This window comes from Magnolia sinica, chromosome 8 (genome assembly GCF_029962835.1).
Source record: "Magnolia sinica isolate HGM2019 chromosome 8, MsV1, whole genome shotgun sequence".
In the NCBI taxonomy this organism is placed as follows: domain Eukaryota; kingdom Viridiplantae; phylum Streptophyta; class Magnoliopsida; order Magnoliales; family Magnoliaceae; genus Magnolia; species Magnolia sinica.
The window spans coordinates 13,148,733-13,163,573 of NC_080580.1; the positions used below are offsets into that span (position 1 = coordinate 13,148,733).

Below are 14,841 nucleotides of genomic sequence, written 5' to 3' on the forward strand. Positions count from 1 at the left end.
TGAAAAACAGAGAGATCTCATCGATCACGATAACGTAAAAGCGCCGAGATGTGGACTGCGAAGTAGATCACCTATACGAGTAGAATCTCCCTTCCACAAGCTTCCTCTCTCGCTCTCTCTCTCTCTCTTCCCTTTAATAGCCTTAAGCCCTCTTAGAGTACCTTTAGAAAACCTTAGAAAACCCTGAAATACCCTCTAATCCCGCATACACCCCTTTATATAAGAATAAAAGAGGTACAATCAAAATAAGAAACAATTTCCGCAGAATCTGCGTTTCCGCAATCGCATCTGCTTAACTCTTCGATGATATCGAAGGTCTCTCGATGACAGTCTTCAATATCATCTAAGGTCCTTTGATGATATCGAAATAGGACCAAAACTGTCCAACAACCAGGGGTGAAAAATTCCGACAATTATCGATGTTATCGAGCAACCTTCGATGACAGCCTTCGATATCATTTAAGGTCCTTCGATAATATCAAAATAAGACCAAAACTGTCCAGCGACCAACAGTGAAAAATCCCAACAATTATCGATGATATCGAAACTAGTTCGATTTCATCAAGCCCAACAATGAGGAGAAAATCTCCATCAGGGGATTCAATTAAGATTATTTCTCGTGGTGTGTTCCACTTGAGATCTGGATCTGCGTCATTTTTTGGATCATCTATAAAACGAGCTTTAAATACGAATGGACGGTGCGGATGTAAGGAAAGTACATCACGGTGGGCCCCACAGTCAGTAATCCGAAACCACCTCAAAGCCAAACCGCGCCCGTTCCGCCTGACGCGGAAGAAAAAAACAAAACAAGTAAGGGTTAGGGCTTACCTTGCTAGAGCTGAGAGAGGGAGAAGGAGACAGCGTGTAAGAGGAGGTAAGTGCACTTTCAATTCAGCTGCGTTTCTACTTCCCCTCTCCCAAATTTGAAATGGATAGCCGCTGTAAAAAGTAATTTGTGACTTGAAAAACACCTAATTCCTCTGTTACATTTCTTGCAATCTTACCTGATTGAAAGTTACAAGTTGAGATTTTGTTACCTGTAACATTTCTCCCCCAAATACAAACAGTAAGAAAGTCACCTGTAAGATTGTGGTCCGCTTAAGACGGCTGGATCCTCTCTGGGATCCATAGCCTGAGATACTACATACAGTAGATTGCAGCTGTTGTGACCATGCCCCTACAATGGATGATTGCTGATATCTCTATCGTTCTGGTACTCTCTCTCAATCCCAATTCCCAAAACCCTAATTTTTTTTTTTTTACTTTTCATCTCTCTCACTCTCTCTTTCATTGCAGGCTCTGATTTCAATCATCACTGTCGCTGTTGCAGCTTTATTCTTTGACTTTGTCAAAAGAACAGGACGGAACCACTCGTAAGTCCCTCTACAATCCCTCTTGATTCACTCTTTTCATCTTTTTATTTCTTTCTTTTTAATTCCTCGTGAATCTTGAATCTTTCACAGTGCGGAATCGGCAGTGGCGTTCTTCGATGATCCAAACTCATTAAAACAGGTAATTACATTTCTCGTGAATCTTGAATCTTTCACAGTGCGGAATCAGTGCATAAGGTGGCCCCCATTAAGAAGATGTCATACTAAAAAATCAAACTGGTCTACTTCTCAGGCAGGCAGAACTAATCTCAGCAAAAAAACAATATCTAAAATTATAAAGAGAATGTTATTGTTGCATGTTAGACAATATCTAAAATTATAAAGAGAATGTTTTTCCTATTTATCCGCTTACTCTGAAACAAGGGTGAACAATACCTTTTATTTATTTATTTTATTTTGGAGGCTTGTAAGAATTGGATTAAAGAAAAAAATTACAACGGAAGAGAATCTCCACTCAGAAAAACTTGGAGATTTTTTTTTGGAAGATCCTAGCTCATTTTGTTTTCCTTCCTAACAAACAATGCTAGTCGCGTAAACCCTATTTTGGCATAGGGGACTTGATGGTGTGGTCTAAGTCAATTCCGATAGGTTCTAAGTTTGATCTTTCCATAGGTTGTTGATTGATAGCTTGACGTGTGATCACACATCCCGTGTCTAGTCCTACGGGGCCCCTTCTTCCTTAGTGGGAAGGAATAGGGAGCTCACGTTAGACAATTTGCAAAAGAGACGATGGCCATCTACTGTGCCTTTGCTTGAAAGGTGTGGGAGAAGTTGCTTGCCCTTCTCAAGACTTCTTGGGTGATGGGTGATGACAGGGTCTGAAGGTTAGTGTGGAGGTTAGTTTTGTTGTGGGTGGTCTGGGCATTATGGGGTGAATCAATCCTTCCAAGATAACAGTGGGTCGGAAGAGAATCTGTTTGAGAGGGCAAAGTTAGATGTTGTATCTTGGCCAATTGTATCAATAATGCCTCCGACCATAGTGATTGTTCCGTGATGGCATGGCTCTATTTGTTGTTTTTCACCTTCTGCTACGTTTTTTTGATTAAAGTTATTTTACCTTGAAAAAGGGTGGATAATTGTTTATTAGAATTTTCTACCCTTCTTCTCTAATAGTAGCTTACATTGAGCTCTAGCTACTATTTTTCTCCATTGATTAACATAATCTGATAATTTCTCATCCATCTTTTGTTTAGTATTCCTAAGGTCTTGGAGGGATTGTACAAGGTCACTTAAATTGCCATATTGTTTAAGAACTGACCAATTAATTCAATGAAAGTATTAGCTCATTGATCAATATGCTTGCAACAAGCTAATGTGTCATCCTTAAAGGACTTTTGAAAGTAATGAATTAGGAGCACACCATTGTTCGCGAACATTTGATATATTGCAAAATGACCGCATTACAATAGGGGCAACGAGTCCCCAATTACAATATCATGCATCTCACTCCCTTTCCTAGCTAATTCATCAACAACAGTATTTGTCTCTCTCTTAATGTGAGCAAAAGAAATCGATATAGTTCCTTTGAGTTCTCTAATCTCTTCAATCCATCTAGCAAGGTCCCATGGGTATAGTGGTGAAGAACTCACCCAACTAATTGCGAGTGAGTCACCTTCAACAATAGACATCGGAGCATTCCTACTTATCAGATGCCCTTGGAGAGTGGTGCTCTTTCTGGCCAAGTAATCAGCTATAGAATTCCTCCTCTATGAATGTTAAAAAAAGATGCTAAGATTGTGCTCCTTAGCTCCTAATGCCTTCCACACATCTCCTAAAATCTCCATGGGTAATCTCTTGGAGAAGTAGAGCCCAATAAGAATCCCTGAAGAGGGAGATTGCATTTGAGAGAGTTCTTTCAGGGCCAACCACAAGGCCCTATTTTCCTTATCGTTAGAGTTGATTCCCAACAGGTCCAGCATAGACACTGACAATCCCCCCAATTTTGGCTTGCCCATGATTGCCTCTTGAGCAACCATCAAAGTTGAGGTGAACAAGGCTATATTCCACACGAGAAGATGGTGAGAGGGCATTTGAAAGGAGCCTTGCTGAACCACATGCATGTACAACTCAACTAATGCATACACCACCACATATGCTAGGGTGACATACAAGTGAAATATCCAAGCCATCCATGATGTAGACCTCACCATGTAGATGCTACGGCCGAAAGATAAAGGCGTCCCACTCAGTAGGTATGCCATGCTATAGAAATAATGGATGGGTTGGAAAACTCCGGTCAATTTTTTGACAACTAGACATTTGTTCAGTTAATTCTGCCTCACCTGCCTGATTGTTGGGATGGGGAATCTACATAGTGGTACTTTTCTGATGGATGGCTTGGATATTATACATGTGTGCCATGTTGGCATACATGGTGGCATGTGCATTAGCTGAGTTGCACACATGTGTAGGCTTAAAAAAGACTTAAAAGAAGATACCTCCATGGGGAGGTTTTGTGACCTCCAAACCTCTTGCTTTATTTACAGGCGAAGAGAGAACATTTACTACTCTTCGTAACATGTGCAAATGCTCCACCAATCCTGTCCTGTCTCCTTAAGGAGGTTTTGTGACCTCTGAACCTGTTGCTTGTATGCAAGCATAAGCCCTTCCTTTCTCCCATGCTTTCCATTGGTAAACAACCAGCTATCGTTTAGTTCTTCACTACACGTATAGGAAAGAGTCTCTTTCTATCTAAAGGAATGTTTAAGGGTGCATTAGCTGTCTACTTGTGCTAGAAAATTTGTACTCAAATGGTAGAAAAACTTGTTTTGTTCTTAGAAAATTATAAGGAGAAGAACATGAGGAAGGAGGGAGCCTCAACCTACTGCAAACTTTTACAGTCTTCCCGCTGGTCATGATTCAAAGCTAAAACACCATCTTGTTTCATCTTTTTTGAAACACAAATCCATGCATGGCCAGAAGCATAAATGCTCTACATCATCCAAGCATGGAAAAATGAAATCTTCCGGAATTGGTCATTCCCAAGTGACTCAAGCGACAATCTACCCAAAATCAAGAAACAAGAGGGGCCTCTGGCAAGTTAGATATGGAGAAGGCATATGATCATGTTGACTAGGGTTTTCTTGACTACATGTTGGTTTGCTTAGGATTTGGCTCTAAATGGAGAAGTTGGATGATGACATGAGTATCCTCATCCATATTCTCAGTTATTATTAATGGATTACCCTTTGGCTATTTTAAGTCCTCAAGGGGCCTCTCGCAAGGGGAACCCCTCTCTCCTTCCCTTTTTCTAGTCGTCTTCGAGGCTATGCGTTGTTTGCTAGTTAAGGGTCAAATAGTTGGTCTGTTTCATGGTTTCCATGTCCCTAATTTCCCCAAAAAAGTTACTTGTAATTTGCTAATGACATTGATTTTTTTGTGAAGCCAAAGCCTTTATGGTTGATAATATGAATAAGACTCTCTGGTTGTTTGAGGTGGTGTCCAAGCTTAAGGTCAACTTGGCTAAATATGAATTGTTGGGTGTAAATTTATCTTCCTCTGAGTTGGATAGCCTTGCTTCTTTGCTTGGACGTTGTGCAGGATCCTTCCCTTCAATTTACTTGGGTCTTCCTCTTTGTATAGGGAAGCCTACTAAGCACCTTTGAGACACAATCATTGAAAGAATGGAAAGAAAGCTCTCTCTAGAAGAGTTAGGTTCTCTCCTTGGAAGGGAGAATAACTCTCATCAAAGCGTCTTTGCCTAATGTTCCCCTGTATTTTATGTCTTTGTTTCATTGCCCTAAGTCTATCATCGATATAATCGACAAACCCAGGAGGGAATTCTTGTGGCATGGTGGTACGACATCTGATAAATTCTATTAATTAAATTGAAAGGAGGTTTGCTCCCCCCATTCTGCAAGAGGGGCAGGGATTAAGAGGCTGGATGAAGTCAATTCAGCCCTATTGGGGAAATGGATTTGGATGTTTGGGAGGGAAGGGGGACAATCTCTAGAGGTCTATCGTAGTTGCTAAATATAGCTCGACTACTATGGGCGATGGATTAAGGAACCCTCCCTGTACTATGGGTCTCATATATGGAAGGCTATATGGTGCGATACCAATTTAATGCAGGACAATTAACCACTTGCTCTAAAAGCTCGAATTGATAGAGCATGGAGAATTAATACCTTTATCTCGTAAGCCCAGGCCTCACATCCATGAGTCAGGTCCTCGGCTAAACGCTCCTTGGGGTGGGCCCCAAATCACATGGGTTCCACCCCCTTGTGGGCTCCAAATCACATGAGTTCTGCCTCACACGGGTTGCCCACCTCGAGTGTGCCCTCGCATCCCACAGGTCACCCCACTTGAGCCAAGTGTGAAAATGCCCCTACATTAATCACCTCCGGTGAAGAGTCTCGAATACAAGGCCAATCTGGCTCTAATACCAATTGATGCAGGACAATTAATCACTTGCTCTAAAAGCTCGAATAAATAGAGCATGACGAATTAATCCCTTTATCTCATAGCCCAGGCCCCACATCCATGGGTTAGGTCCTTGGCCGAACCCTCCTTGTGGGCTCAAATCACATGAGTTCCGCCTCACACAAGCCACCCGCCTTACATGGGCCACCCACCCGGAGTGTGCCCTCGCATCCCACAGGCCACCCCACTCGAGCCTAGTGTGAAAATGCCCCTACATTACTATAGCTAAGGTAGCCCCGTATTTTCATGAGCGTTTAGTGTTGGTTCTTAGGGATGGATCTCGAAGCAGATTTTGGAAGGTCTTTTGGTGTAGTGAGGCCCCTATATGTGAGTCCTTCTCATACCTTGCGACAATTTGTTCAGCTTCAGAGACCTTTGTGGCTAACTGCTTTTACGGTTTAGAGGAAAGAGTGTGGCTCCACTGTTGCCGGTATAACCTTCGGGATGAGGAGGTTGATCATATGGTTTCCCTCCTCTCCTGCCTGTAGGGGTTCAGACTTGTTATAGGGACGATGGATTCTATGATTTGGAAGCATCATTCCTCGGGGAACTTTTTGTGAAATCCCTATATTTCAAGATTACCCATTCTTCTAACCAGTTGTATATTCATACCTTGCTAGTTTGGTCCATGGGTTCTCCCCTGAAAGTGGCTGCTTTTGCCTGGTTAGCCAGTAGGAATTATGTCTCGACTATTGACAACCATCACAAAAGGTCAATGATCGTCCCCAATTGATGCAGGGCATGAAATTCAAGTATGATGTGCAAGAATTCAGGCTTAGATCATACCAATTCAGAAACAATTACACAAATTCCACATCCCACATGATAGTCCAAACATTCAATGAAAGGGGAATCTACGCGGGTCTAGGCCGACATAGGCTAGGGCTGGACCAATAAAAATTATAAGCCAAACAATGTCAAAGGGAAATGGAAATCAACCAAACATGCATAAGAATCAGTCCCTAATCCAAGGGATTCCCCAATTTCAATTCAAGGAACCCTAGGGTGAAAAAAAGGGGCAAATAAATTAGGCTTAATGCAAACTAAGGCTAGGGTTTAAGAAATAGGAATGAAAAGAGGAAAACCTGACCCGGAGAAAGCTCCTGCGTGCAGATTGTGACCCGGAGCTGACGCACGTGCACGGGTGGGCTGGCCGCATGTGTGATGGAAGCCCGCCTCCTCAAAGTGACTTCTAAGCCTTGGTCTGCCGGGGGAGACCTCCAATCCCTCCAAGTTTGACGACGATCCGACGTAAGGTGGAGTTGTAGTGCTCCGCTGAAGTTTCAGCCTTCCTACAGGTCCAGATTATGGAAACTGGCTGTAGGGGGATGAATAGCTTGCACAGGCTGGAAATTTCAAAGCAATAATGATGATAAAAGATGAGGTATATGGATGGGAGAGGGTAGGGATGGATGAGGATAAATGTGGCTTCACACCACGTAGTTATCCCTTCGAAAAGGGAGGGCTTTGCACCCACTTTTGGATTCTTCCACAACTCACGAAGAGAGCAGAAAAATAAAGCAGAATTTTTTTTATTAAGCTTGAATGAATGAAAAGAACTACAAGGGGTGCCTATTTAAAGGGAAAATCCTATACCAAAAAACTTGCACCATGTGCGCAACCTATTACTTGGCGGTGAAGTAAACTAAAATAAAAACCAAACAACGAAATCCAAAGTGTTCACGATGTTCTAAATAATAACAATAAGTAAAACTTAAAATATGACATCAATCCGACGAGTGGGCCACGATCATGAGGTCCCATGATGGGCTTTTCTTGACTATCGGGCCCACCCTTTTGAACCAAAACTTCGCCTTCTAGCTAGGAAGCCTTCCCTGGACGTTGTCATCGAACCAGATCGATGGTGGGGCCCTCCTGCGTACGTACGTGCGTAGGGGGGTGGCGTGCTTGCGCGTGTAGGCGGCGTGCGCACGATATCCTCATCAACTCTCCCTGGCTGCGAAGATTTCGCCATTGGCGAAATAAAACTCCTGAACTGCTCCAGGATGTCAGGATCAAGTCTCTGAAGCTCTTCCTCAGTAAGCCACGTGATGTCTGAAGGTGAGTGTGATTTTCATTTAACTAGGTACTTCTGAAACCCGCCATTTGACGTGGAAACTATCTCATAGTCCAGGATATCCTCAATTTCCTCTCTTGGTGTGTGAAGGCTAGGTATGGGAGGTAGAAGCTGGGATGAAAGGTCGGGAAGAGGCCATGGATCAAGGGGTAAATTTGGGGAATCAGGATGGGTGGGTGAAGGGCCGGACAAAGTATCAGTGGGTCCTTGAAAAGCAACTATATCCTCCACATTGAATGTGAAATTAATTCCCATGGAAGGTGAAAGATCTACCTCATAAGCATTGAGACCGTTTTGCTTTATAATTTTGAAGGGCCCAATACTATGCGCATGTAACTTATGAACGGCCCCTGGAGGGTACCGCTTGGGCCTGATGCGGACCATTACAGAGTCCCCAATATTGAACTCTTTGAAACGCCTATGTTGGTCTGCAGAAAATTTATAATGTTCATTACTAGTAGTGATCTTTCGCCTGATTTCTTGATGCAATGAATGTATGTGATGCGCAAAAGACTCTGCAGACTTTGATGGCCTATGGGACAATGACATGAGAATAAGATCAATAGGCTTCCTAGGCTTGCAACCAGTAACGACTTCAAAAGGATTTGGACATGTGGACCTATTGACAGAACTATTGTATGCAAACTCGGCTATGGATAGTACGGTGCCTCATGTCTTGGTATGCTACCCCACTAAACATCAAAGTAAACTCCTTAGGCTCCTATTAACCACCTCAGTCTGGCCATCGGTTTGAGGGTGGTAGACAGAAGAAAATTGGAGCCTGGTATTCATCATGTGCCAGTGTCTTCCAAAAGTAACTCATGAATTGCACATCGCGGTCAGACACTATGGTTTTTGGTAACCCATGCAGTTTGACGACCTCACTAAAGAACAGCTTGACAACATGAGATGCATCGGAGGTTTTAGAACAAGGAATGAAGTGGGCCATTTTAGAGAAACGGTCTACGATAACAAATATGGAATCATGTTTCCGATTAGTCTTGGGAAGTCCAAGCATGAAGTCCATACTGATGTCCTGCTAACGAATGAATGAGACTGGCAAAGGTGTGTATAATCCTGTAATTTATTTATTTTGCTTTGCCAGTTGACAAGTACGACATTGCCCTATAATTTTGGCCATGTCTCGCTTGAGGCTTGGCCAATAAAACCTATCCTCCACTAGAGCAATGGTCTTGTCATGACCGAAATGACTCGCGACTCCTACTGAATGTAATTCCCACACAAGAAAATCGCAGAGGGAAGTGCGTGGTATGCATAGGCGGTCACTTCTAAACAAATATCCGTCTAACATCAAATATTCACTATTCGCTCCTGATGGACTCTCCAACAACGACGCGTACATAACTCCGAAATCTGGGCATTCAGAATATTCTTCTTTGATGTGCTCAAGGCCCGTTACTTCAACACTCATGGAGTTGAGTAAAGCGACTCGACGACTGAACGCGTCGGCATGCTTATTCTCTACACCGGCCTTGTGCTTAAGCACAAAAGTGTACTCTTGAGGAATTGAACCCATTTGGCATGCTTAGGGTTTAATTTCTTCTGAGAGTACAGATATCTCAAGGCTTCATGATCTGAGAATAAGACGAATTCTTGTGGTAATAGGTAATGACGCCAATGGTGCATAGATTGCACTACCACATAGAATTCCTTGTCATAGGTAGAATATCTTTGTTTCGCCTCATTCAATTTCTCACTAAAAAAGACGACAGGGTGCCCTTCTTGACTAAGCAGCACTCCTATGCCGACTTGATTCAGGACGTGAATTTAAATATGATATGCAAGATTTCAGGCTTAGATCACACCAATTCAGAAACAATCACACAAATTCCACATCCTACATGAAAATCCAAACATTCAATTAAAGGGGAATCTATGCGGGTCCAAGCCAACACAGGCTAGGATTGGACCAATAAAAATTATAAACCAAACGATGTCAAAGGGAAATAAAATCAACTACTCATGCATAAAAATCAGTTCCTAATCCAAAGGATTCCCTAATTTCAATTCAAGGAACCCTAAGGTGATAAAAAAAGGGCAAATCAATTAGGGATCATGTAATCTAGGGTTAGAATTCATGAAAAACGGCTATGAGAGGATAAAAGAGGATAAAAACCTGAGCCAAAAGATGATCCCGCGTGTGCACAGCAACAATGGCCCAGACAGATGTGCATGTGATCCCGGCCGCACGTGTGTGGGGCCCACTATTTAGAAAAAGGCCACCTTGGCCCTGGTCGGCCAGGGATGGACTCTAAAACCCCCAAATCTCAGCTCGATCCGATGTACGGTTTGTGCGTGGTGCTCCACCGAAGTTTCAGCTCGCCTACGGGCCGAAATCTGGAAACCTGCTGTAATGAAGAAATCTGATGCAACAAAAGGACAAATTTAAAGTACGGATGGTGAAGGAAGATGGAAAAAAAAAGATGATGGAAGATGGGGGTGAATTGGGATCGATGTGGCTTCGCACCACGGTAGTTAGCCCTTCGAAAAGGGAGGGCTTCACACCCACTTTTGAATTCTTCCACAACTCACGAAGAGAGCAGAAAAATAAAGCAGGAATTTTTTATTAACTTCAATGAATCAAAAGAACTACAAGGGGTGCCTATTTATAGGGAGATATTTATATGGAGAATTATATACCCAAAAACTCGCACCATGTGCGACACCTATTACTTGACGATGAAGTAAACTAAAATAAAAACCAAACAAGGAAATTTAAAGCATTCACGATGTTCTAAATAATAACAATAAGCAAAACCTAAAATATAAAACCAATTCGACGAGTGGGCCACGATCATGAGATCCCATGGTGGGCTTTTCTTGACTATTGGGCCACTTTTTCTGAATCAAAACTTGACTTCTAGCTAGGAGGCCCTCCCTGGACGTCGTCATCGAGCCAGATCGATAGTGGGGTCCTCCTGCGTACGTACGTGCGTAGGGGTGGTGGTGTGCGGGTGTGCGTGTGCACAATGTCCTCATCAACTCTCCCCGGCTGCGAAGATTTCGCCACTGGTGAAATAAAACTCCCGAACCGCTCTAGGATGTCGGGATCAAGTCTCTGAAGCTCCTCCTCAGTGAGCTACGCGCTGTCCGAAGCTGGGCGTGACTTCCATTTAACTAGGTATTTCTAAAATTCGCCATCCGACGTGGAAATTATCTCATGGTTCAGGATATCCTCTATTTCCTCTCTGGGTGTGTGAAGGCTAGGTATGGGAGGCAGAGGCTGGGATGAAAGGTCGGGAAGAGGCCATGGATCAAAGGGTAAGGATGAGACATCAGGATGTGTGGGCGAAGGGCCGGACAAAGTATCAACGGGTCCCTGAAAAGCAACTAGATCCTCCACATTGAATGTGGAACTAATTCCCATGGAAGGTGGAAGATCTACCTCATACGCATTGAGACCGTTTCGCTTTATAATTTTGAAGGGCCCAGCGCTACGCGCCTGTAACTTACGAACGGCCCCTGGAGGGTACTGCTCGGGCCTGATACGGACCATCACAGTCCCCAATATTGAACTCTTTGAAACGTCTATATAGGTCTGCAGAAAATTTGTAATGCTCATTACTAGTAGTGATCTTTCGCCTGATTTCTTGATGCAATGAATGTATGTGATGCGCAAAAGACTCTGCAGACTCTGATGGCCTATGGGACAATGACATGGGGATAAAATCAATAGGTTTCCTAGGCTTATAACCAGTAACGACTTCAAAAGGACTTAGACCTGTGGACCTATTGACAGAACTATTGTATGCAAACTCGGCTATGGGTAGTACGGCGTCCCATGTCCTGGTATGCTCCCCCACTAAACATTGAAGTAAACTCCCTAGGCTCCTATTAACCACCTCAGTCTGGCCATCGGTCTGAGGGTGGTAGGCAGAAGAAAACTGGAGCCTAGTATTCATCATGTGCCATAGTGTCTTCCAAAAGTAACTCATGAATCTCACGTCACAGTCAGACACTATGGTTTTTGGTAACCCATGCAATTTGACAACCTCACTAAAGAACAACTTGGCAACATGAGAGGCATCGGAGGTCTTAGAACAAGGAATGAAGTGGGGCATTTTAGAGAAACGGTCCACGACAACGAATATGGAGTCATGCTTTCGAATAGTCTTGGGAAGTCCAAGCATGAAGTCCATACTGATGTCCTGCCAAGGGATGAATGGGACTGGCAAAGGTGTATATAATCCTGTATTCTGTTTCCTCTGCTTTGTCAGTTGGCAAGTACGACATTGCCCTATAATTTTGGCCACGTCTCCCTTGAGGCTTGGCCAATGAAATCTATCCTCCACTAGGGCAATGGTCTTGTCACGACCGAAATGACCTGCAACCCCCCCTGAATGTGACTCCCAGATAAGAAAATCGCAAAAGGGAGGTGCGTGGTATGCACAAGCGGTCACTCCTAAACAAATATCCGTCCAAAATCAAATATTCACTGTTAGCTCCTAACGGACTCTCTAATAAAGACATATACACAACCCCAAAATTTGGACACTCAGAATACTCTTCTTTGATGCGCTCAAGGCCTGTAACTTCAACGTTCATGGAGTTGAGTAATGCGACTCGACGACTCAACGCGTCGGCAGGCTTATTCTCTACACCGGCCTTGTGCTTAAGCACAAAAGTGTACTCTTGAAGGAATTGAACCCACTTAGCGTGCCTTGGGCTTAATTTCTTTTGAGAGTTCAAGTATCTTAAGGCCTCGTGATCTGAGAACAAGACGAATTCTTGCGGTAACAGGTAATGTCGCCAATGGCGTAGTGATTGCACTACTGCGTAGAATTTCTTGTTATAGGTGGAATATCTTTGCTTCGCCTCATTCAGTTTCTCACTAAAAAAGGCAACAGGGTGCCCTTCCTGGCTAAGTACTCCTATGCCGACTCCTGACGCGTCACATGCGACTTCAAAAGCTTTTGAAAAATCTGGAAGTCGCGTGACTGGAGCTTTGCTCATCTTGACCTTTATCTCCTTGAAGGCCTTCGAGGCGGCCTTTGTCCATTGAAACTCTCCATTTTTTTATGCAGTTCATGATGGGAGCCACAATGGAACTGAAGCCTCGAATGAACCGCGTATAAAAAGTGGCTAAGCCATGAAAGCTGCGCACCTCATGAATATTGCGGAGTTTAGGCCAATTAACGATGGCCTTGACCTTCTCCGGATCCGCCGATACGCCCTCAGCTGACACAATAAAACCTAAGAAGATCACATTACTAGACAAGAAAGCGCACTTCTTTAGGTTGACGTACAACTTCTCGGCCCTAAGGACCCCACAAACCTGCCTCAAATGGTTGAGGTGTTGCTCCTTAGTCATGCTATAAATCAAGATATCATCAAAGTATATGACCAGAAACTTCCCCATGAAGGGTCTCAACACTTGGGTCATCACACGTATGAAAGTGCTTGGGGCATTAGTTAACCCAAAAGGCATAACTAGCCACTCATATAGCCCATCCTTCGTCTTGAAGGCCGTCTTCCACTCATCACCAGGGCGTATACGGATTTGGTGATACCCACTTTTGAGGTTGATTTTTGAGAAGATAGTAGCATTAGCCATCATATCTAGCATGTCATCAAGACGCGGTATGGGAAATCGATACTTGATTGTGATTTTGTTGATGACCCTACTATCAACACACATCCTCCATGTGCCATCCTTCTTAGGTGTAAGAAGGGCGGGTACGGCACACGGACTCATGCTCTCTCGAATGAAACCCTTCTCTAGGAGTTCATCAATCTGCCTCTTCAACTCTGCGTGCTCCTTCGGGTTCATTCTGTAATGTGGGAGGTTTGGTAGAGTTGCCCCAGGGATTAAATCAATGGCATGCTGTATATCCCTCATAGGGGGAAGCTCATTCGGTAAATCATCAGGAAAAACATCACGAAACTCATGTACTACCTGAATGGCCTCAGTGGGTAACTCTACGCTAGTCTTTGGTACACTCTCCTTAGCCACAAGGGCGTATATCATCGAGTTCGCCTCCGTGTTTAGCTCAAAGTCTTTGGCATTCAAAATATGGAGCGGTTTGGACTTGGACTTCGATTCCTTCACTTCTTTTGGGCCGCTCACACCACTTTGTGTGGTGAGCTCTTTTCCAGTTGTATTCTTGGGTGGCAGAGGATTTAGCTTGACCTTCTTGCCCTCAAACCAGAATGTACACACATTTGAACGACCAAATATGGTAACATCCCTGTCATAGAGCCACGACCCACATCCATAGGAACAACATCACACCAAATTGTGTCTTTATAAGATCCAAACTGAATAGGGACAAGACAGCGGTGCGAGACTGGAATGGATGTTTCATCAACCAAAGAGACTCATAGGGCTGAGGATGGGCTTCCAGCTTTAAGCCCAAACAACTCACAGTGCTAGTCGATGTCACGTTGGCACAACTACCACTATCCACGATCATCTTACAGCTTTTTTCCCCACATTTTGCATAAGTGTAGAAGATCGTGTTACGGCGCCAGTCATCAGTGTTCTTGGCTTGAGTCAGGGCGCAATGCACAATTGCGAGGGTCACAGACTCTTGTGCTCCCTCTTCCTCATCATTAGGGGTTCCGACTGGCTCATATTCCTCCTCCTCACTATCACTCTCTGGGGGCACTACTTCTACTTGCCCATCAATAAGGAGTACTTTGGTGCCCTCTCTCGTGCCGCACTGGTGAGCTAAGTGACCAAACCCCTGACACCTAAAACACCTAGTGGCCCCACTTCCACGTGAACTAGACCCGACAATCTCTTTACCCTTATCATCCTTAGGTCTGGGTTGAACATTAGGGGAAGGTTTGTTTTGGAATCCCGTGTTAGGTCTAGCCCCAGAGGGGTTGGCCTTAGTACCGGATTCGCGAAAGTCAAATTGCCTTCCCACAGATGCTTGAAGGTATTGCTCGACATCTAACACTACTTGGTACAACTGTTCAATAGTG

At 43.8% G+C, this 14,841-nt stretch overlaps 1 protein-coding gene across 4 annotated transcripts in view; it reads left to right on the forward strand.

The window, feature by feature from the left end:
- Positions 1-800: 800 nt before the first annotated feature.
- Positions 801-14,841, forward strand: part of LOC131252918 (uncharacterized) — a 33,250-nt gene continuing 19,209 nt past the window's right edge. For 2 of the 4 annotated variants that reach the window (XM_058253706.1, XM_058253707.1), the window contains exons 1-3: positions 805-1,213; positions 1,297-1,373; positions 1,464-1,512. In XM_058253706.1, coding sequence (XP_058109689.1) covers positions 1,172-1,213; positions 1,297-1,373; positions 1,464-1,512 — 168 coding nt within the window. In that variant the 5' untranslated portion in view covers positions 805-1,171. Of the gene's footprint in view, positions 1,214-1,296; positions 1,374-1,463; positions 1,513-14,841 lie in introns of all 4 variants that reach the window. The other 2 variants (XM_058253708.1, XM_058253705.1) reach the window with 2 other exon arrangements.